At 61.5% G+C, this 22,379-nt stretch overlaps 1 protein-coding gene across 1 annotated transcript in view; it reads left to right on the top strand.

Moving 5' to 3' along the window:
- Positions 1–22,379, top strand: part of COL22A1 (collagen type XXII alpha 1 chain) — a 108,741-nt gene that overhangs the window by 26,672 nt on the left and 59,690 nt on the right. Inside the window, exons 11-22 of the mRNA XM_059672366.1 lie at positions 1,076–1,114; positions 7,871–7,924; positions 8,822–8,866; positions 9,871–9,924; positions 10,258–10,302; positions 11,691–11,744; positions 12,074–12,118; positions 14,508–14,552; positions 14,803–14,832; positions 15,320–15,373; positions 17,433–17,486; positions 22,229–22,282. Of these exons, the coding sequence (XP_059528349.1) occupies positions 1,076–1,114; positions 7,871–7,924; positions 8,822–8,866; positions 9,871–9,924; positions 10,258–10,302; positions 11,691–11,744; positions 12,074–12,118; positions 14,508–14,552; positions 14,803–14,832; positions 15,320–15,373; positions 17,433–17,486; positions 22,229–22,282 (573 nt within the window). The remainder of the gene's footprint in view (positions 1–1,075; positions 1,115–7,870; positions 7,925–8,821; positions 8,867–9,870; positions 9,925–10,257; positions 10,303–11,690; positions 11,745–12,073; positions 12,119–14,507; positions 14,553–14,802; positions 14,833–15,319; positions 15,374–17,432; positions 17,487–22,228; positions 22,283–22,379) is intronic.

The raw sequence follows: 22,379 nt of genomic DNA, 5'->3' as shown, positions 1-22,379 counted from the left end.
CCAGGCACCGAGTCCCGCACCTCCCTCACGATGCAGCCCAGGCGCCTGTCTGGGCACGGAGTGGATTTGACACGGTTCTGACTGCATCCAGAGAACCACAGGAAACCTCTCCCACAGAAATACAGGACGGTCATGTGACAACATCTCATCAGACACTGAGCATTAAAAAGAGATAGACATCGTGGAAAGGAGCCAAGTGGGAATTCTGGAGTTTAAAATGACAGTAACAGAAACAGAAGAAAATCACTAGAGACCCCACAGTGGGCTGGACGCTGGCTGGAGAGCCCACATTCTTGAATCTAGATCAATAGAGATGATGTCATCCCAAGTTCAGAGGGAAAAACCATGAAGAAAGATGGATAGAGCCTCAGAGACAGTGGGGGGGGGTCATCATGTCCCCCATGTGCCCAGGATGGGAAATCCAGGTGGAGAGGAGGGAGGGGAGCCGAAGGGTTCCAGACGTGCGGCGAGGCGTCCCGAGTGGGCGAAAAGCAGTCATGGACGCGTGGTAGAAGCTCAGTGAGCCCCAGGCAGGATCAGCACAGAGACCCCTCCTCAGGGCAGCACAGTACAAGCCCTGAAGGACGGAGAGGTCAAAGCTCCCGGGGACACGCGTCACTAAACGGGACGCCCTCTATGAAATGTCTGGACGAGGCCAACCCATTGAGACAGACCAGCGAGCCTTGTCCTGGGCCAGGGGCGGGGGGCAGGGGAGTGGCCCCGACAGGCAGGGCACTTTCTGAGGGGAGGAAACGCCCCAAGCTGACCGTGGCGACTGGTGCCCGCTCGGTAAGGAACAAAAGCCCTCGAATTGTGCACGTTAAGTATGTGAGTTACAGGGTGCGCGGGTTATAGCTCCCTGAAGCTGACATGGGAGAAGGGAGCGCACAGGCCGCGGAGCTGTGGGGGACTTGAATGCCCTGGTGCTCACGGGAATCGTCGCCTGCACGGCGGTGCCATCTCTTAGGCTCCCGGGCAGAGTGACGAGGAGGTGCCCACTGTGTCCCGTCCCCGGGAGCTGCTGCCACGCGATGCCAGGCCCCGGGTCAGCTCTGTGCTTTTCTTTCCTTTTCAGGGCCGGGGACCGTTCGTCCACGGAGAAAAGGGTGAAAAGGTAAGCGTCTCCCTTGCTGTCGGACTCCCCAGGGCTGCGGAGGCGGTTTGGGACAGGACGAGGCCTTGGGTCTGGGAGAGGTGTGGCCGGTGAGAATGTGATAGGAGAGGCGGGGTCTCCAGGGCTGGGCACCGGCCTCGTGTGTCCTCCTGTTAAAGGCACAGATACACACGGTGACCGCTGCACGGGGACACAGAGCAGTTTGAGAGCGCGTGACCCCCAGCCCAGCGTGAGCTTTGCACCCGGCCCACCTTTGCTGCGAGTTTGTGAGTCTGAGCCGTCTGATGCGGGGCTGACGGTGGCCACCCTGTGACTCTATGTGGTTCAGAGCCCCGCCCCGGCCCCAGGGCTCAGGTTCCACACCTGCCCTTACACCCCCAGCTGCCTGCTCCCTGCGGTCCCGGAACCAGAGCTCCGGTGTGAGCAGGACCCCAGCTGACCCCCTGTGTCAGGACTGGGGCTGCTGGAGCCCTGGGGGGCAGGTGCCAGACTGGGCAGTGCCAAGATGCCACCCCTGCACCAGCCTGTCCTCTGACCGGCATGTGGGTGTCTCTGTGAGCTGCAGACACAGCTCTGCCTCGTCTGTTCTGACGGAGCTCAGGACGTGCAGCCTTAGGCTCCTGACGCCCGGAGGCGCCTCCCCGGTGCCCGCAGCCCTGCCTGTGGCACGGCTTTTTGCACCCGGAGCTGCAGGGTCGCAGCCGCAGCCAGGGCCTCAGGTGCTCAGTGCTGGCGGGAGGGACGGGCAGCCGAACAGACCGGCCGTCTCGCTCTGCCCTTGGTTCACATTCTCGGCTGTCAGCTGTGCATTCTCAGCGAAGTCCGAGTCCTGGCCCCGCCACAGAGGGGCGGCTGGGTGACTGGGGTGCCACCTCCCTCTCTGAGCCGCTGCTTTCCCAGCCATAGACACGAGGGGCGGGACGCCGATGCCCGCAGACCTGGCAGGCGTGGCTCTCAGACCTGGCCCCGAGCCCCCTGCAGCCTGAGCCCCTGGGGCTTCCTCCTGTGGAGTCTCTGGTCTCCCTCCGAGGATGCGGGCAGCCCGGCGGGTCCCCCCGACCACAGAGTCCGTGGAGGGGAGACCGTCACTGTGACTAAGACACGGGAACAGGGCTGAGCAAGTGGCTCCCTGGCGGGAATATTCTCTCCTGAGTGGTTTGCGGAGTGGTGGGGCCGGGAGGGTGACCGGAGGGACTGGGGCTGTGGGTCGGGGCATCATGTCACTGGTCTGGCTGTGACTTTTTCGTATTTGTGGTGCAGTTTACCCTGGGACCCTGTGCGTCGGCCCCTGTGAGGACCAGGCCCCCCGGAGAGCAGGGCGGGTGGGGGTGGCCTCCGTGCCCCTCCCTTCTCTCCAGCTCAGTGAGGACGTGGCGGGCATTGGGTCAGTGTGCATCCGTGGAGGTGAGGTCTGCAGTCCCGCGGGCAGGAAACAGTCAGTTTCCAGGGAGCTTCCTGTGGTGCATCCCAGGGTCCCGCTCTGGGGAACCAGGGCCTGCAGGGAGGAGGCTGCAGCCTTCCTGGGCCCACAGCGCCCTCTGGTGTCGGGCAGCCAGAGCACAGGCTCCAGGCTGGCTCTGCAGGGCCCCTGCCATGTGACCTCTGTCTGGAGAGGCAGTGCCTGCCTTTGGGTTGGCCTCCTTTCCTGGCCCCTGGGAGGAGGGAGGACAAGGGGAGCCTTGGTTTGGGGCTCAAGCCAGGTTGGGGGAGGTGGGCAGACCTGGCCTGGATCCCGCTCTGCAGTGGCTGGGAGAGCTTGGTTACTGCCTCTCTGGGCCTCGGCTTCCTCCTCTGTGAAGTGGGGCCGTGCACGTCGACCCCCTGGGCTGTGGTGGTGGGGGGGGATTGTAGGAGGTTGATGATGCCCGTGGAAGCACCTGGCGTCGTCCCTGGCACACGGCAGCTGCACGTACAAATCTGCTCAGCCGCTGAGCCACACCGGCCGGGCTCAGGCGCCTTTTTGCTACGTTAGTTCATACCGAACGAACTCGGTGCTTTTGCTTAGGAGTCCGGAGACAGCGGCTCCGTCCCCTGGTCCGAGGTGGGAGGCTGGAGCTGCAAATCCCTGCTGGTGGGCTGCCATGAGACGGGCCAGTTCGAGCAGGGCAAGGGGGAGCTCAGAAGTCGGCCGGAGTGGGTCCTGGTGAGCGACACTGCCGAGCGGAGTCAGGGCTCTCCGGGGCCAGGTCTCCCGTGGCCCCGACGGAGGATGGAGGTCGCCGTGTGCTTCCTGCCACCCGTGCTGCCTTGGAGAAGGCGGCTGGTACCCACGTTAGAGCTGAGCTGGGCCGGGAGACAGTGGGAGCCCAGGGCAGGGAGGGAAGTGCTGAGGAGCCTGGGTCCCCTGGAGCGGGAAGGAGCAGCACAGGGGAGGGAGCCGCCCCACGGCCCTCACGGCGTCTGGCCCACCCCTCGCAGATGCCCAGGCCCTGGAGACTCGAGGGACGGAATTGGGGCAGAGCGTCCGAGGAGCAGTGCCTGGGTCAGCAACTCATTACTCAGCGCTCGCTAGAGGAAAATACCCAGAAACAATCACCCAAAAGCCTGCCTTAAGCATTTCCACAGCAGCCCACTCGGCAGTAAATACAGCTCCATATGGATTCTGTGCCCAGACTCCTCAGGGCCGCGCACCAGAAAAAACACGGAGCAGATGCGCAGGCTCAGCTGAATTTACTGGGCCGGGACGCCCGGCAGACAGAGCTGTAGGTCACTCGGGCGTTGGTTCCTTGTCCTTTATGCTTGTCCCCCGTTTCTTGCGGGGCCATCATCCCGACTGGGGACAGCTGGGGCCAGGGGTCTGCACTGCTGACACCAGCCCAGGCCGCCCCGACCTCCCAGGATGCTCGCTGCCTTCTGGAAGCTTCAACTGGACGACCCGAGAGGCTGCCAGGGCCTCGTGCAGGCGCCTGAGCTCTGAGGTCATCGCGTAGGAGGGCCTTTGCGGGTTGGCTCTCTATGAAGCTAAAGAAGTCGGTGCCAGTTGGAAAACTGAGGCCAGAGATGAAGTTCAGGAGGGTTGGGGGGAGGCGGGCGCAGGCTGTCAGCGAGCCGCCAGCCCCCAGGTCTGAGAACAGCAGCTGCTGCCCCCACGTATTCCACCCCCACCCCCCAGGGGGCCGGCGCTTCCTTCTCTGATTTGAAGTTGGATGGCACTGGGCCCTCCACACGCTGTGGACCACGAACTGTCCCGCCTCTCGGGCAAGGCAGGCGGCTTGAGGGGCATTGGGGACGACCCACCTGCCAAAAAGTGACTCCCAGCGGTGGGGGGAGGGGACAGAGGCCGTGTCTGTCTGTCTGTCTGTCTGTCCCTAAGACCCCACTCACCCAGTTTCCCCATGTGATGCTCAGACCTGAGAATCCCTGACCCTCAAAACCAGGCCCCAGTGGGGAGCAGCTCATTGTGTCCAAGGGCCGCGTTGCAGAGCGTCTGGGCCCTAACACACGACTGTAGGTGTGTGTGAGAGAGACGTCTGAGGTCCGTTCATGCCCTTTGCCTCTGGCTGTGGGTCCCCGTCTCGCTGGTCATGGCCGGCTTCCTCAGCGCCCGGCTCCTATTCTTAGCCTGTGCGCTAATGTGTGTTATTCATGGCCACTGAGTTGGATAACTGGTGGAGGGCCTCCTATTTTTAAGATAATTAAAGGGTTTAGGGTAAAATAAGTTAGCTGCTTGTGCGCCCTCAGAAAGCCTGTAGGTTGTGGGCAAAATGCCAAAAGTTGGCATACATAAAGGTGCCGCAGACCCTGTCCGTGGTGCTGAAGGATGCATTGGGGAAGTTGTGTGTCTAGGGCAGTGGTCGGCAAACTGCGACTTGCGAGCCACATGTGGCTCTTTGGCCCCTTAAGTGTGGCTCTTCCACAAAATACCGACTTCTGCGCATGGGCCACGAAGTTTCAATCGCACTGTACATGCGCGCCCGCACGTGGTATTTTGTGGAAGAGCCACACTCAAGGGGCCAAAGAGCCGCATGTGCCCCTCGAGCCGCAGTTTGCCGACCACTGATCTAGGGGACCTCACAGCCCCAGGCAGAGCCGGACAGGGACGTCTGCATTTCCCCCAGCTCCGTCCAACACTCAGGACCATCCCAGGACCCAGGGCTGCTCACAGCAGGTGGGAGCATTTATGAGGGGCGGGGTGCGAATGCTGGGTGACTGGGCTGCTGGCCTGGGGGGGCCGGGAGACCGAGAGCTCTGCCCTTCACAGCTACGTGGCCCTTGGCAGTCACTCCACCCCTGCACCCCTCGCTCTTCTCAGCTATAAACCAGCGACTGTCAGCTGCCCCAGAGGGTTGCTACGAGGATGAAATGAGCCAATGAAAATAAATGAGTTATATTTGTGGAGAGTGCTCATATGTGTTAAGTGTAATTACCCTTTCGGCAGCATGGCGCTCCATTTTTTATACACAAATGACGTCTCTGCCCTCCGCATCCGTGAGGTCTGATCCCCAGGGGCGGCCCCCGGCTGGGAAATGACTTGACCTCCCAAAGCCTCAGGAAGCCGGGGTTTGGGGGGGGGGGCGTTGTTAGAAAGTCATTCCAGGTGGCTGACGTACAGGGGGAGCTGTCCTTTCCTCTCTTCAGTTCATCCGAAACGGCTCACAGAGCGTCCGAGGATGCTGGCAGCACCGGTGTTTATAAGGGCTGCTGCACCCGCGCCCCAGCTTAGGGGGTGTTCTTGTCCCCACTTTACACGCTTACCAACCAGGAGAGCAGGAGCGAGGCAGCCTGTCTGTCTGTGTGGCCGAGCCTGGACCTGGGCTGTCGTCCGACTCCCCAGCCTGCGCTTAGCGCGCTGAGAAGCGGTCCTCAGACACTGACCGAGCGCCCCAACTGCCTGGGCGGCTTGTGAGAGCAGCTTGCTGGGCTGCACCCCAGTGTCCGAGGCTGCCGGCGCCAGGCCCCCCCGAGGACCGCAGCCCAGAGGGCCTCTCGGACCCCCCCACCCGGAGTGCTGGCCTGGCTCCCCCAGGTGGTGAAGAGCTCACCTCACCCCTCCTGCCATGAGCAGCCTCTTGGTGAACATTTAGAGAAAGGCCCGGTGGTTCATGGACCAGAAGTACGGGTGCTGGCTCCTTTCCTCCGTGTTTTGCCCAATGAGGTAACCACCCAATTCCTGGAGCTCTGGTTCCGACACCGGGGTGTGGCAGCCACTTCCTGCCAGATGTCCCTCTCCGGGCGGCGTCCAGTGAGCTCACAGGCAGCGTGCGGGTGCACAGGGAGGTCGGGGCCTTGACTTGGGCTCAGGGCTGGACTTGGAGTCACAGCCGCCAGTGTGAACGGGGTCCGTAACGGGTCTCGCGGGCTAGTCTAGTGTCATCCTCTTACCCTGAGTGTTTTCCTTCTGTTTTTTTAAACATATTTTTATTGATTTCAGAGAGGAAGGGAGAGGGAGAGAGAGAGAAACATCAATGATGAGAGAGAATCACTGATCGGCTTCCTCCTGCACGCCCCACACTGGGGATGGAGCCCACAACCTGGGCCTGTGCCCTGACCGGGAATTGAACCTCAACCTCCAGGTTCATAGGTCGATGCTCAACCCCTGAGCCACACCGGCCGGGCGAGCGATTTCCTTTTCACAGGGGAGGGATGAGGTTTGGATCATTTACCGGAAATGGCCCACTGATGCTGGTTTCCAGTCCCCCTCTGTGCAAAGCCTCATCACAGCATCTTTCCAGCCACTTGGGCGGAGCCCTGTCCCTAGTGTCACTCTTTTGACGGGTGCGGCCGAGACAGGACCAGCAGGGGCCTCACTGGTTCCGCTCAGTGGCAGAGGTTACATGGGGGCATCCAAAGGGCTCACCTGCCCTGCATCCCCGAGGACCAAGGAGCACGTCTCCCCTCCACACCCCCTGGGTGCAGTGCTTGCCAGTGGGTCCCCGTCTTTCCCCGTGTTGCTCTGAGGAAGGCCGGCCCTCCTCTTGGGCTCCAGGAGCCCCTGCCCGCGGCCCCGTCCCCTCCTCACAGGAGCATCGATTCGCTCCGGATCACACGGAAAGGGACAGGGAGGCTGGGCTGGGGGTCTCGGCGGAATCCTGAGTTGAATCAGACGGGTGGGACCTGGCCCGGGAGCCTAAGGCCCCTGCTTTTAAGTTGCCCCGGTCCCTTGGGGAAATGTGCACAGAGGAGGGGCAGGGAGGTGAGCGGCCTGGCCCGGGTCTCCCTTCACCCCACGCTGCCCCTCGGGGTGCCGGTCACCAGCTTCTGCGTGTGTCTCCGTCCAGTGGAGACCAGCCCAGCTTCAAAGTAAATTAAATGCCTGCGCTAGGCGGTTGGTTCTGAGCAGGGGCCGTCTTGCCTCCCAGGGGCCCTTGGCAGTCTCTGGAGGCAGTCTTGGTTATGGCAGCGGGGATGCTGTGGCCACCTCACAGCCAGGGCAGCCCCGACAAAGAATTGTCTGGCCCCGTGGCCTCAGGCCCGGGCTCTGCTCTCCGCGTGGCCCTGAGCTGGCAGCCAGGTGGCCGCGCTGCGCACAGGGCAGGGAGGTGGCCCTTCCTCTCACCCCGCTCAGCTGCAGGCAGACCTCTGGGTCCTGCTACACCGTGAGCCGGCATAGCAGGTCCCACGTGAAGCCGGAACACCTGTGCCTTTCACCCTCCCAGGTGCTGCCCAGGTGCAGGCTGGTGGGGGTGGGGGAGGGGGGTACCCTCTGAGCAGCCACACCTGGGCCCATCCTGCCCGCCTGTCCCCTGGTGCCGGCATGCCAGGAGCCTGTCCCAGCGCCGCCTCATCCTGTGCTCACGCTGTGCTCTCTCTTCCTAGGGTTCCCTGGGCCCCCCCGGCCCCCCCGGGAGAGACGGCAGCAAAGGCGTGCGGGTACGTGTGCTCCTATCACCCTCCCCACAGGGCGTCGCCAGGCCAGGACCCCCTACCCTCCGCTGAGATGGCCTCTGCCAGGGCCAGGTGTCTTCCCAGGCCCCTGAAGGGCAGCTTGTGGTTATAGCAACAGCAGCAGCAGCGGCGGCTCCGGCCTCGCCTGCCTGCGCTTGGAAACTATTGCTCAGTTAGTTCTGCACGGGAGGGCATGTCCCCAATGCCCAGACTTGGAACCAAATGGAGGTCCAAGGGGAGGGGTTTGCCCACGACCCCCGTGTGTAGCTGGAGGAGTTGGGGTGGGACCCGAACAGCACTGTCCCCCGCATGGCCAGCCCGCCTCCCTGTGCCGCACCCCGTCCACCGCCACACGGGAACCCGCTCCGGGACCCGGACAGAGCGGTCTCCCCTCCGGGCTCAGCCTTCTCTACCGAGAACCCAGCGGAGACCAGGTCTGGGTGTCACCCTGGCTGCCTTCACAATTCCAGCCACAGTGATCAGGCCTCAGTGTGGGAGCCCTACGGGGGAGCCCCCTGAGCCCACCGCCTTTAGCACTTGAGGACGGGAGGTCTAGGTGGAGACAGGAGAGAAAGGGGAGGCTCCAGACCCCCCCTGCTCCTCTGTGAGGAGAGCCTCCTGTCACCCCCGTGGCTCGACTGCCCACTGCCCGTCCGCCCTTCCGAGAGCCTCAGCGCAGGCGACGCGGTGGGTGACACCTCCCAACCAAGGCCAGCTCCTTCGCTCCCAGAAGGAGGCTCGAGGGGCCTGGGCTCTGACCACGGCGCTGCCCTGCCCCGCGATGCGTCCTGAGCTCCAGGACTGGGCCCCAGGTGGGCACTGCCTGTGTGGCTGGGCCCAGGCCCCTGGGTCCTGACGGTGCTGTTTGTCCTGTGTGTGCAGGGGGAGCCTGGAGAGCCGGGGCTGCCTGGCGAGGTGGGCATGCGGGTGAGTCGCTGCAGCTGTGTCCTCGCGTCCCAGGGGGCGAGCTTGAGGCAAACTGACAGCTTTCGGTGGGGGGAGGGCCAGATGCCTCCCTCCCTTGTGTGTGTCTGTCCACAGGCGACTTTTCCTAAATTCTTACAAATGAAGCCCCCGCGCTCTGCGTTTGCCTGCTTCATTTCACGAGGGACCAGGGACCCTCCCACAGCAGCGCAGAGGCGCCGTTCTCCTGGGCCGCGTCCTCCTTCCACGCCCCGGGCAGCGCGGTGTACATACTCCCCACTCACGGCCCCGGGCGGCTTCCCATGTCGCTCGTTTCCACTAAAGTCAACGAAGCGGTTTCCCTGTGTCCTCCATTTTTATCTCAGAGGGAGAGAGGACACAGGTTGGCACACCTTTTGCTGAGGAAATGCGCCTTTGAACTTGAGTAGCTTCTAATAGAAATGGCCGGATCAGTTACTTAGGGGCTGTAGCCATTCATGGTGTGGGTGACGGAGGAGCCTTGGGGCCCTGTCAGGCTGCCCGGGCTGGTGGCAGAGTGAGCGCTGCAGGCCTCCGCCACGGGCATCGGGAGCCGTGCGCATGTCCTGGCCCGATCATGCACAAGGGGCACGGGGCACAGGTCAGGGAGCAGGGGGCATAGATCAGGGTGCAAGGGGCATGGGTTAGGGAGCAAGGGGCACAGGTCAGGGGGTAAGAGGCACAGGTCGGGGCAAGGGGCACAGGTCAGGAGGCAAGTGGAAGTGGGAATGGTCGCACTGGCCTCATCAGAGCTCAGACACACTGGTCACTAGTCCGTGCAGTTGGGCGGATGGGGGGTGAGTCCTGGCCCTCCAGGCAGGGGGTAGTAGGGGGTCTTGGGGGCAGTGGTCTGGGGTCTCTGTGGGACCTGGGGAGCAGCATGGCAGCAGCGGCGGGGAGAGCGGGATTGCACCCCCACGCGGAGTGGCTGAGCGTGGCCTGGCGCCTGCCCTTGCTTCCCGCTCACAAACCTGTGACTCTCCGCACAGGGGTTCCAGGGCCCGCCTGGACTTCCCGGCCCTCCCGGCCACGTCGGGGCTCCTGTAAGTACCATGCTGGTCTGTCCCCTTCTCCGGGGGTGGGAGACCCAGGCTCTTGGACAAGCCCCCCTCCCCCATCCATCCACGGGGGACCACCGTCCTGCACGTGTCGGTGGAGTGACGGTGACGGGTCGCAGCGCCGGGCGGCCATGGGCCTGACTCAGGAGCCTGCCCTTGGCCAGATGAGCTCAGGGGCCAGGTGTGTCGCAGTCTCGCCGGGAGGCCCTGGGTCACCCCGCCCAGGGGACCAGGCAGGAGCCCCTCCCCTGGCAGGCTGAGGGGGAGAAGCTGGACCAAGATGTTATGACTAACCTTCCCCCCACTCCCCACCCCCAGGGTCTCCAGGGAGAGCGAGGGGAGCGGGGAGCCCGAGGAGAAAAGGTATGTGCAATCGCTCCACACACTCACGCAGGTTCCCGTGGGAAAAGGAAGAGGGCTCTGGGCCGTCTGCGCTGTGCTTGTGTGTGTGCTTGTGTGTATGCATGTGTGTGTGTATGCGTGTGTGTGCATGTGTGCGTGCGCGTGTGTGCGTGTGTGCGTGCGCGTGTGCGTGCGTGTATGCACAGGCCTGTGGGGTGCACGGGCCCTTCCAGGTCAGGTCTGGGAGAGGAAGCTCCTGCTCAGGGACTTGGGCCCTGCCTGCCTTGGGTCCCAGTGTGGCTTCCGGGGGGTATTTTCCCTCTGAGTGCAGACTCCCTCCGGCCAGGAGGACTCATCTGCACAGGAGGCCGCTCTGCACAGTAAGAGCGTGACCACCTGGAAAACCCCGAGAATGGTGCGGGCAGCATGTGGCATGTGTTTAGAACATGGACAGACAGACAGACAGAGAAGGGGAGGAGAGGGAGGAGTGTGAGCCTGGCCCTGCTGGCTCAGCCTGGCGGCAGGTCTGACCCCAGCACTAGCTCTGGTGACGGAGGCCCTTCCCTGCACCCCTCCCTGTTCCCACTGTCGGAGGCCGGGCCGTGGGACCCTCAGGCTCTCTCCCAGCTCTGGGATCTGACGGGTACTCAGAGCAGTCTATAGTCTCACTGACCAGATCCCTTACGTCCGCAAGAAGGAAGTTTCCATCTCCCCTTGAGATCGGCCTGCCCAGCTGCCCGCAGAGCTGGGCCGGAGGGAGCCATCATCGCCCGTCCACCTGGCCACTGCCTGCTGGCCGCGTGGCCGGGCATCTTGCATCAGCCCACGCCCTCTTAGGGGTAATAGCACCTTTTCGGAGCAAGCGGCGTGGAAGAAACACACCACACGCCCTCCCATGTGAAATGTGTGTAGCAACAGCCAGAATTCAGAACTGTCAGGACTTCAGCCCAGAAGACAGGCTCGGAGGTTTGGCTTCAAGCGGGGTGCGCGCGCCCTCTGCTGTCGGAGCCTCGGAGCTGCAGCCAGTGGGCCCAGCGCCGAGGGGTTGAGACCTGAATACCTGAGGCATGAACCCCTCCCACGCGGGCCTTCCTAGGACCCCCACGGCGGCCGGGGCATGAGGAGACTGTGGCTCAGAGAGGCTCCGGGGCCGCCCCTCGGTCACAGATTCGGGGGACGAAAAGCAGAGCTAGGAACCTGGTTTCTCTGACCTTTGGCACATGCTCCTTGGCCCCTAACGCACTCAGTCGCTGGGCTGGGGCGAGTGTGTGTGGCGGTCCTGTAGCTGAAGGCGCCGGGGGAGAGTGGAGCCGCGTCCAGTCCAGTCGGACACTCAGCCTCTGCTTGCCTCTCCGTGCCCCTGACCGTGGTGCTCATCTGGCCTTCTCTTCGTTCTCTTTCTTTGCCAGGGGGAGCGCGGCCTGGACGGCTTCCCCGGGAAGCCTGGGGAGACGGGGGAGCAGGTAGGTGGCCTTGGCACTGGTAGGGGGTGGGTTTTGTTGGGGGACGGTGGGCTGGGGCTGGAGTGCTGTCCGGCCGGGGCCTTGGCCTCCGTGCCGCGCAGCTGAGGGCTCGGGGGCCCAGCCAGCAGCCCAGCAGCGGTCCCAGCACCTGAGTGGAGGGACCCAGAGAACACGGCACCTTAAATCCATCCTCACCTCAGCGATGGACGTGTGTTCATGAACGTAAAGGTCACGGGTGACGTGCACGTGTTCCAAGTGATGTGTCCGCGTTGAGAAGTGTCTCTGTGTTATTGCTGACAGTATTACAGGTGTCCCCCGTTCCCCCCTAGGGAAGGCCTGGCCCTCCCGGCATGGCTGGGCCCCCCGGAGAGAAGGTAAGCCAGGCCCGGGGCGGGGAGGTGGTCTGGGCTCTGGACTGACAGGTGCGGGCTGCCCGCCTGCACAGGTCAGTCCCGGGGTGAGGGGGGGCGGGAGGCAGGCTGGGCTCCGGGGGCTGCGTCCACACCGGCCTGCGCTGGGCCTGAGGGCCTCGGCTAGCAAGTCATTTCTGGTTACTTCCTGTTTTCCTACGTATAGGAATAAAACTTTATTGAATGAATTCCTATTATATTCAGACACAGTAAAATATTATATAATTTAAATTGCTTTTGGACTAAGGCAGGATAGGAATAAATACCAAAAACATCTTACAAACTCTTTTTCCTCTTCCTCTCCCCTCTGCAATGTTTAAAAAGATTTAAAAATTTTTTTGTAACCAGGTTACACATTTCTGAAAATGTGCTGGATCCTTGATAAACTGAGTAAAGGGCATCTCTCTTGTCACACTGGTCATCTATTTTATTTTATTTTTCAAAAAATATATTTTTATTGATTTCAAAGAGGAAAGGAGAGGGAGATAGAGAGATAGAAACATCAATAATGAGAGAGAATCATTTATCGGCTGCCTCCTGCACACCCCCCACCCCCCACTAGGAATCGAGCCTGCAATCTGGGCATGTGCCCTGATGGGACTCAAACCATGACCTCCTGGTTCAAAGGTCGATGCTCAACCACTGAGCCATGCTGGGCAGGCTGGCCATCTGTGTTAGAACCGGCTCCTACAAGGCTTAGCTCAGTTAATGCCCTGCTTAGAGTCCCAGTATCTCAGCTGGACACACTGTGTAAGAATTCTCCACGCATCTGGGGGTGCCACAGAAATGACCGGGAGGTCATGACCTTCCTAAGCGTCTGGTAACGGGGGCGGGGCTAGGAAGGTGTGATGTGTTCTGAGTGACAGGAGGGGTGCCAAGGTCCGGCCCTGGCCCTGACTGCGAGGCTCTGGGACAGGCCCTCAGCAAGGACATCCCATGAGCTGGGCTGGAGGAGAGTGGAGGAGAGGGAGGGAGGCGGAGGAGCCAGTGAACCGAGATGGGTGTGGCCGTGGGACATGTCCACTCAGGGTCCCTGGACTCAGGTGGAGGTGCTGGCTGGCCTGGGCTGGCTCCCAGCGCCCGCTGACAATGCAGGAGAAGAGGGAGGCTGCCTGGACGGGAAGCAGGCGGGAGGGTGTGCGTTAGAAGGAAACACACAGGCCCACGGGCTGCACGGCCCCAGCGGAGGACAGAGCCGGGCGCTGGTGTCGGCCGAACCCCTCCCTCGGCTGCGATGGAGCTGGGTGAATTATCCGCTCTCCCTCCAGGTATTTTTAGAGCGAAGCTTACATTGTTACGTGATCCCCATGTCGGGGTTTTAAACTCTTCCTGCGGTTCCTTGACAAGATGCGAAATCCTGAAATAAGTGCGCGGTTTATTCAAGTCACTAGGAAGGAAGGATCACTGAGGTTTGGATCTGATGCCAACTCTTTCCTGAGAGAGAGAGAGAGAGAGAGAGAGAGAGAGAGAGAGAGAGAGAGAGGAGGTTATATTATATTCTAAACTTCCACCTCCTCCATGGATTTTTAAAATTAAATGGATTAGGGCGACGTTGGTTAACAGGATCACACAGGTGTCAGGGTGGGTTTCTGTATAACAAGATCTGTGTATTGCACCGTGTGCCCACCACCCAGGGTTCCATCTTCTCTGGTCACCATGTGTAGGACCCCCTCCTCTCCGCCCACCCCTTCCTTCTGGCAGCCACTGCTCTGCTGATGGTGCTCACGAGTCTCAGGCCAACACTCTAACCACTGAGCACACCCGCCTGTGAGGACTTCCTGTGGCCACAGCGGGCAGGTGTGCCTACGTAGAACGCAGGTGTGGCTCACAGGCTGGGAGTCTGACCCGGCCCCCAGCCCTGTTGCTCGGTGGCCTGGAGGTAAAGGAGAGGAGCAGACCCAGGCTCAGGCCTCGTCCCCCGTGGAGGCGGGTGCGAGCCTCCCAGCATTCGTGCCAGTCTCTTCTCTGATGGCTATGCACTGACGCGGGCCGCTGCGAACCGCGGACCTGCAGCAGGGACGCCGCAGCGACAGTGCCTGCTCACGTGGTGCGTCTGCCACGGCACCCGGCGCCACAGGGCTCCCCGGACCACGGGCAGGGGCTGCTCTGGAGCAGAAGGCGGCGGCGAAAGCACCGGCAGAGGCAGGGCTGGCCTGGGCCTGACGAGGAGACGCCTGTCTCTTCCCCCGGGAACCTGAGTGTGTCTCGGCCGGAGGGAGCCCAGCGTGAGGGCCGTGCGTGGCGGGCCAGCGCAGGGGGCGCCCCGTGGATGTGCGGGGCCCTCGGAGGAGTGGAGGCAGGGCAGAGGTGGCCGGGCCTGCCCTCTGGTGAAATGCCTGTCATCTCCCCGCAGGGCGACGTGGGGCCTGCAGGACCGCCTGGCGTCCCGGGCTCCGTGGTAAGTGGGACCGTCCCTGGCGGCTGGAATGCCGGGCGCCCGGGCTGATAGAGTCCAGTCCCTGCTCCTCGGAGGCAGAGCTCAGGGAAGGCGGAAGCGGCACATGACGCTTTCCCCACTAAAATGGGTAAAATCCAAGAAAGTCAGGAATTGCTGCGTACGGCCTGCCCTGCCATGTGAATGCGAGTGGAGCCAGAGCTCGACTTGAGAACTCGCTGCCGCCTTTGCTGACGCCTGTTTGTCCCCTCAGGTGCAGAGAGAGGGCCTGAAGGGCGAGCAGGTAAGCGGACGTGGGTCCTCCGTGTGGGGCTGCAGGTGGGGCAGGTGGAGGAGGTGGGTCCTCCGTGTGGGGCCGCAGGTGGGGCAGGTGGAGGACATGGGTCCTCCATGCGGGGCTGCAGGTGGGGCAGGTGGAGGACGTGAGTCCTCCGTGCAGGGCTGCAGGTGGGGCAGGTGGAGGACATGGGTCCTCCGTGCAGGGCTGCAGGTGGGGCAGGTGGAGGACGTGGGTCCTTCGTGGGGGGCTGCAGGCGGAGCAGGTGGAGGAGGTGGGTCCTCCGTGCGGGGCTGCAGGCGGGGTAGGTGGAGGACGTGGGTCCTTCGTGGGGGGCTGCAGGCGGGGCAGAGACAGAAAGGCACAGCCATGGGGGGAACTTCCTGTTGGGAACGCAGACCCCCCCCTGGACTGGTTCCTGCTGGGAACTTGGGAGGTGAGCTCTGAGCCAGCCGAGGGGAACTGTGGCTCAGGCGAGTTTGCTTGGTTACAGGGAGCTCCGGGACCACGCGGTCACCAGGGCCCCCCTGGGCCTCCCGGAGCCCCGGTAAGTCACCGTCCCCACCCAGGTCTGCTCTGCACACAGTAGGTCTGGAAAGCAGCGGGCCTGTTATTCCCGAAGCTCAGGCATCGCCCAGGAGGACACTGCGCCTGCCCACAGGTGATGCAGGTCCCAGGTGTCCGCAGCCCGGCCGGCTTGCCTCCAGAGCCTCCGTCCCTGACAGGCCACACCTGGGGTTCTGGGTTCACTCTGGTGTTACGTTCCCTTCAGATAACAGAATGAAAATACTGGGCGCGTCCTGCCGGTTGAACCGCGTCCAGTGCACACGGGCCCCTCCCGGGTGCTGGCGGACGCGACATTGCCGTGGCGGGGAAGGCCCAGCCTCGTTCCTCCTCTGTTGGGAATGTGATGTGTTATAACCACCCGGGAGGGCCGTTCGCAGGGACTCGGCGGCCGCGGGGCGCTGGGGGCAGATGCTCGGATGACTGATGAGAACACGCGATGCCACGCCGGCGACTTCGTGCCCCTGAGCGCGTGCGCGTCCTTCTAGGGACGGGGTTTTATTGCAGGAGAGAGACAATTGTCACTCTCCTGTCACACGGCCGAGGCCCCTTCCTCTAGGACAGATGTGCGTGGCTTCGCCGCGGTGACACTAGGAGCAGCGTAGAAGGTGTTCCCTTCCAGCAGCAGCGTAACCATTTCATGCCAAGAGTCCAGGTCAGAGGGCTCCCTCCCGGGGCTGTCCCCATAGGCGTCTTGTTCAACCTCCGCCATTGCTGTCACTGCTGTGAGATTTAACGCAGGACACGCGGTATCTGCTCAGTGGTTAGCTCTGTGCACGTGTGTTTCAGACCCATAACTGGCCGGCGTCGAGTGTCCACTCTGTAGCATGTTTTTATATGCAGACACACCTTACATGTATGACGCCTGCTCGGGTGAAGGTGTTTTTCTCTTCCTTCACAATGAAGACGCTGTGCGCAGATACAGAGTGGCCGGCACGGAGTCGCACAGCTATTAAGCAGCAGCGCTGAGAGCTTTGAACCCGGACCCGTCCGTCACGCCCACTCCCTTTTCACCCGGGTGCTCAGCGCGCAGCACCTCCCCGAGATGCTGCAGGATCATTGCTTCCCTCCCTGGCTCCCGCGGAGGAGTGAGAAGCTAGGAACGCGTAGCCCGGCTTCATCAGGAGGCAGCTTTCTCCACCCCTCACTCTGCGACCGGGGGCAGCACAGCAGGTGGTCCCCCACCTCCCCGTGTGCAGATTTTGTGACGATAAATGAGGGAGGGAGCGGAGGAAGAAATGTCACCTATGTGGCCACCTACTTCCTATGGAGCAGAGTGTGAAGCTGGGGACGCAGGGATGAAAAGTCACGCCCGATCTCATCGCGGAATGAAGGAGAGGCGAAGAAGTGACTGCGTGCGCACCCTGCAGTCTCTGCTGCATCATCCCTACAGGCCCCGGTGTAGAGAGCAGGGACTGAGGGTCCTGGCCCTGGCGCTTCAGGCCACTGGACCTCACACGGACCCCGCCCCCGTGGAGCTGTCCAGGGTCCTGAAGAGTCCTCCAGGCTCGATGCTGCTGATAGAAGGGGTTCTGTGTGACACATGGGGTCCGGACAGGATTCGAACGAGGCTACTGTGCCCTCTTCCTGCACCGATGCCCCTTGCTTACTTGAAATCATCTTTCGTGCCCAGTTTTATTTGCGCAGACTGCCCTGTATTGCACGTCACTGTTGACTGGGAGTCAGACACCCCCAGCCAGTCCTCCTGGGCCAGGGGAGCGACAGAGGCTCAGGGCTGAGCCCCCTGGTGCCCGAGGCTTCCTTTCTTGCACACGCCACGCAGAGCGCCAACGCAGGGCACTGATCCTGACTCCTCCTTTCTAACGCGTGGACTCCCCTTGGTTGTTAGACACACTTGATTAGATCACATGATTCAGAGTTTTATAGATCTGAGGGAATAGGGTGTTTTTCCCACCTGCCCTCCAGTGTCCCGGTTGGAAGGGACAGTGTTTCCCTGCCCAGGGAATGTGCGGCCAAGTGACACCCATGCTGTTGAACCCGCAGTTACCATTGTCTCATCTGTTTCTTTCTCCCTGCCCCAGGGTCTGACGGGCCCAGAAGGCCAGGCCGGACCTCCGGGTCTGCAAGGTCTCCGAGTAAGTACACTCCTTCCTTTCCGGTCCCCAGCTCACCCATCTGTCCCCCGTTTAGCAGCTCACATGGAGGAGATGTGCCCAGCGCCGAGCTGGGTCCTGGGGAGATGGAGGTGAGTTTGTTGTCGCCCTGAGTCATGGACATAGAAGCTCACACCGTGTGTGGTCAGAGCCCTGGCGGGAGAGGCAGCGCCCACTGCTCTGGCCGAGTCAGGAAAACTGAGACAGAAGGACTTTCTCAGAAACCCCACCCGGGAGCCGCCAGGGCCGCTTGGAAAAGGTGATGTTTGAGCGAAGAGAAAGGCAGCAAAAGCACAGTACCGCCCTCTGCCCAAACCCACGGAAACGTCTCCTCGTGTGTCCAGACTCTCCCCGACAGTCTCGTACGTTTCTGGGTGCAGTTCGGTCGCTGCAGGATTTGGGGTACGGAAGTGGCGTGGCCCGGTTTGCACTCTCAGTGTGGCCACTGTGAGAACAGACCGCAGGGGAAGAGGCCCTTGAGGAGATGCCCTCGGGGCCAAAGAGAAAGGGGGTGGCCGCGAGCAGGGCAGAGGCTGGCGGTGCACCCGTCCTGGGCCAGGCAGTGGGGACCCCAGGACACAGGCAGAGCTCATGTAGGACCCCGTGTCTGCAGCCCGTGGAAGAGGGCCTCGCGCTTACCAAGCGTCTCACTTACACTCACATGAAGTGTATAAACAGCCCAGGTAAATGTGCTCAGAATCTAATGCGTTCACGAGCATCGGACACAATCAGCGTGCGAGAGAGAGCCCCCACGGCCTCTCCCTGGGCGGTGACGCGCGGGTGGCGGGAGGCGTTCAGCGCCAGGACCGGCCTCTGGCCACCTGGGCTCCGGCCTCCGACTCGGAACATCCAGTTGTAGAGGAGACCACGGGTCCCTTCCGTACCTTTCTTTTATTTTGCCTTGACCTTGCTTTGTGGTGCTGAGTCCCACCTCAACCCGCCTGGATTTCCTCTTTCCTCTTCATTGTCAAAGAAGAGAAAAAAACATTTTTGTTGAAGAGAGTTCTGTGTTGTCAGGCATTTCAACTTAGTGTAAAACGTGGGCTCTCCCGGCCATAGGACCGTCCCGATGGAAGGGGTTCCCCAGACGGACAGTGAGAAGGTTCATGTCCAGGAAGATGAAATGCCTGCCTGCCCGAGGTCACGCAGGCCCTCGTCACTGCTCCTCCCACAAGCCAGCGGCAATCTCTTTGGCCCCTTGGTCACTTCCCCCCATCCTGTAGGTGGGAAGGACTATTGTCCTATCAGAGACGGTGCTCCCCTCTTCCTACCAATAGCGACCCCCATTGTCTCCTGGTGCCTGATCGCATCAGCTGCCCTCAGGACATATTTCTCCGAGCAGCAGCTCTGCGTGCAGGGGCAGAAGTAACGCAGGTAGAAAGGCGATAGTGAGCGGACGATCGCGGGCTCAGCAAGGGAGCTGTCTGCACGCAGGTTTCTCACGAGGGTCTTCTGAGGGACAGCTTTTCAATCTCCTCCCGCAAATGAGAAGCCCAAGCCCCAAAGGTGTGAATCAGGTGACCTTGTCACACAAGTGATCGATGGTGGGGCGAGGATTAGCACTCGGGGCTGCCTGGCCCAGGTCCTCCACTGTTCTGCGTTAGGGTGGAGAGAGAGAGAGAGAGAGAGAGAGAGAGAGAGAGAGAGAGAGAGAGAGAGAGAGGAGAGAGAGATAGAGAGAGGCGCACCAGAGTTCTGAATTGGATGCTAGGAGTCCCTGCAGCGGGGCCTGATATGCGTTTGTTTTACTTTGCAATTTTTAAGGCTTTTGTCCTGCACTTCCAGATGGTAACTGCGTCGTTTGGATCACGGGCTACTGTTGGATTCATCTTGTGGCGCGGAGCCAGGGTGTATGCGAGGACAGCACCTGGGTCGGCTCTAACCGGTAGAAATAATCATGTTTGACACTTAGAGGCGTGGAGAACAGGAACTGAGCGAGAGACCATACGGCGCATATTAGAACCCCTTGCACAGCAACCCTTTCATCTGCTGCTGGCCCCTCGCAGCTCTGCTGACTCGTCCTGGCCGGGGCGGAGCCGCGGCTCTGAGTGTACGGCTCCCTCCTCCGCAGGCCGGCGGGCAGCCTTGGGAACATCAGTCCGTCAGCGTCTGGTGTGCAGAGTGGCTTGAATTATCTGCCCTCGTGATAAATGACACACAGTTGCCCAGATATTGTGTTGGGCAGCCACTTAGAAGAAGAGAAAAATGACAAGAAAAAGGCTTATTGTTAGTGAAATAGTTCCATATTGCTTCAAAACTTGCTCTGGCCAGCACTTCTCAGAGCCTTAATTTTATATCCAAAATGCAGAGGTTATGTAACTACTGCTACATCCGCTACTAGAGCCATCTTCCTCACCTCCATCCCACCACCATCACCATCACCATCACCACCACCACCACCATCACCACCACCATCCGCATCCACATCACCACCACCATCATTAGGACCACCATCACCACCACCATCGCCACCACCATTACCACCATTACCACCACCAGCACCACCATCACCACCACCACCATCACCACCACCATCATTACGACCACCATCACCAGCACCATCATCACCACCACCAGCACCACCATCACCACCACCACCATCACCACCACCACCACCACCTCCACCTCCACCTCCACCCCCACCTCCACCTCCACCCCCACCTCCACCTCCACCACCACCACCACCACCACCACCACCACCATCACCACCACCATCACCACCACCACCAGCACCACCATCACCACCATCACCACCACCATCACCACCACCACCACCACCATCTGCATCCACATCACCACCACCACCATCACCACCACCATCACCACCACCACCAGCACCACCATCACCACCACCACCACCACCATCCGCATCCACATCACCACCACCATCATCACCACCATCACCACCACCAGCACCACCACCACCATCACCATTACTGCCGTGCATTCCCTAATGTCAGGTCCTGTGCTCAGCACCCTGAGAGCACAGTCTCATTTAACCTCCACAGCATCTCAAGGATCCGTTTGACCTGTGGCCTCACCCACTATGGGGACTCAAAGGAGCTAGCATCCTGACTGTTTTCATTTCTTCTTCCTGACTATCACCACCATCTTCCTCCTCCTCACATTTACTTGTTACATTTGCATGATGCTTTTTAATGACTTATAAATCGCTTCTTCAAACATGGGATTATTTCATCCATTGCTGTCTGCCCAGGTGATCACAGGGATTATAATTCTCCACCTGAGGACCTGAGACTCAGCAAGCTGAGCGGCTTGCCCTTCCCCGTCGGCCTGGGATTTGGAACTCCTTTCTTTTCAGGGCTGTAGAGGCACGGGCTGTAGAGGCACGGGCTGTAGAGGCACGGGCGGGGACAAGCTGTGATTGCGGTGGTGGCCATGGCCTCCTAATTGCTTACTGAGCCCCCGTCCCCGCCCCCCCCCCCCCCCCGCCCGTCCCTGTCCCTGGTGGGCGTAACTCATTAGCTCTTGGCAGGAAGCCTTGGGGAATTTATGTCTCAGGTATGTTCTTGTCATATCTTGCCATGTTTCCTCTGGATTGCTGGGGCCTCCTGGAAGAGGTGGAGCTGGACTGGGATATGACTTTGACAAGCTGAGATGGAGGGAAGGGGTGACAGGCAGAGGTAGCAGTGTGGGGAGCATCGCAGAGGCCAGGAGTCCCAAAGGGGTCTGGGGACCCATCTCAGTCACTAGAGCTATTGTTCGGGGACCAGACTTTGGGCACCGGGCACAGAAGGTGCCAGAATCACAGCGTCTGGCCAGTTCCAATAGAGCAGCCAGGTGTCCTGTCGGTTACATAAGGAGGAGTGCTGACTGTGCTGGAGGTGGACGGCGACTTGGACCGAGTTTCTCTCGTCCTGGCAGAATCACCTGCTGGCACGGGTTGGCCCCGAAACGTCTGGAGGGAAAGAACTGGGTGTGAGCAGGAGCAGGGCGTGTGAGCAGGCCGTGCCCCTGTGGCCGTGGCTGCGGCAGGCGGGCCCTGGGCATGGCACAGGTGCGGGGCTGGCCCCGGGGTGGTGCCCCTTCCTGGGTGAGCCATGAGCGATGATGCCTTTCTTGGGGGACAGTGTGATCACACATTCCTGACACTTTTCTTTTTCTGGACGCGCTGCTCAGAGAAGACATTCAGGGGAGGGCCTTGGAGCGAGGCCGCTGGCGGGAGGGGTCGATCCCAGGGACTCCCAGCCCGGCGGCCTCCAGGCAGGAGAGGCCGGTGGAAAGGCCTTGAGGTGGAGCGCGTGGGCCTGTTCAAGGTGTGGGAGGGAGGCCGGTGGCTGGTGGGAGGGAGCCGCACAGGACAGGCAGCAGGGGGCCGGCAGCCATGGAAAGGGGGCCGAGGCCCTGGGAGTTGCTGAGTTTGGCAGCGAAGCATGGCCTTGAGCCGAGGAGCGTCCCGCCTGGTGGGAGAAGCTGGCGGCTGAGCACAGGAACAGGACGGGGAGGATGCCCGCGGGGGCATCTTTCTGGTCCTTTGGACCTGGGGCCCCATGTGAGCAAAATCATCCCAGGAGCAGAGCTGGGCCCCAAAGCTGGGCCTGCCTGCCCCCCGCTGGAGCTGGTCCCAACCCCTCGATCCCTCGCCACGTCTCTAGGGCCTCCCAGGGCACGACCCCGTCATCGCCACTGAGACATACTGCCCCAAATGGCCTCAGGGGCCGCTCGCTGCTGCCTGCTAACGCCGCCTCTCTTCCTGCACGCAGGGCAAGAAAGGCGAAGTGGGCGCCCCCGGACTGCCTGGATCGCTGGGGCCACAGGTAACCTCTCCTTACGTTCTCTGCGGTGGAGACACTGCTCTGTCTGACGGAAGGAATGACCAGGAAGCACTTCGGGGTGGTGACCGTGATCGGGTGG

The sequence above is a fragment of the Myotis daubentonii genome, chromosome 17, assembly GCF_963259705.1.
Source record: "Myotis daubentonii chromosome 17, mMyoDau2.1, whole genome shotgun sequence".
NCBI lineage: Eukaryota > Metazoa > Chordata > Mammalia > Chiroptera > Vespertilionidae > Myotis > Myotis daubentonii.
Note: the sequence above shows the minus strand (reverse complement) of the source record. Positions and strands in the feature narration are given on the sequence as shown.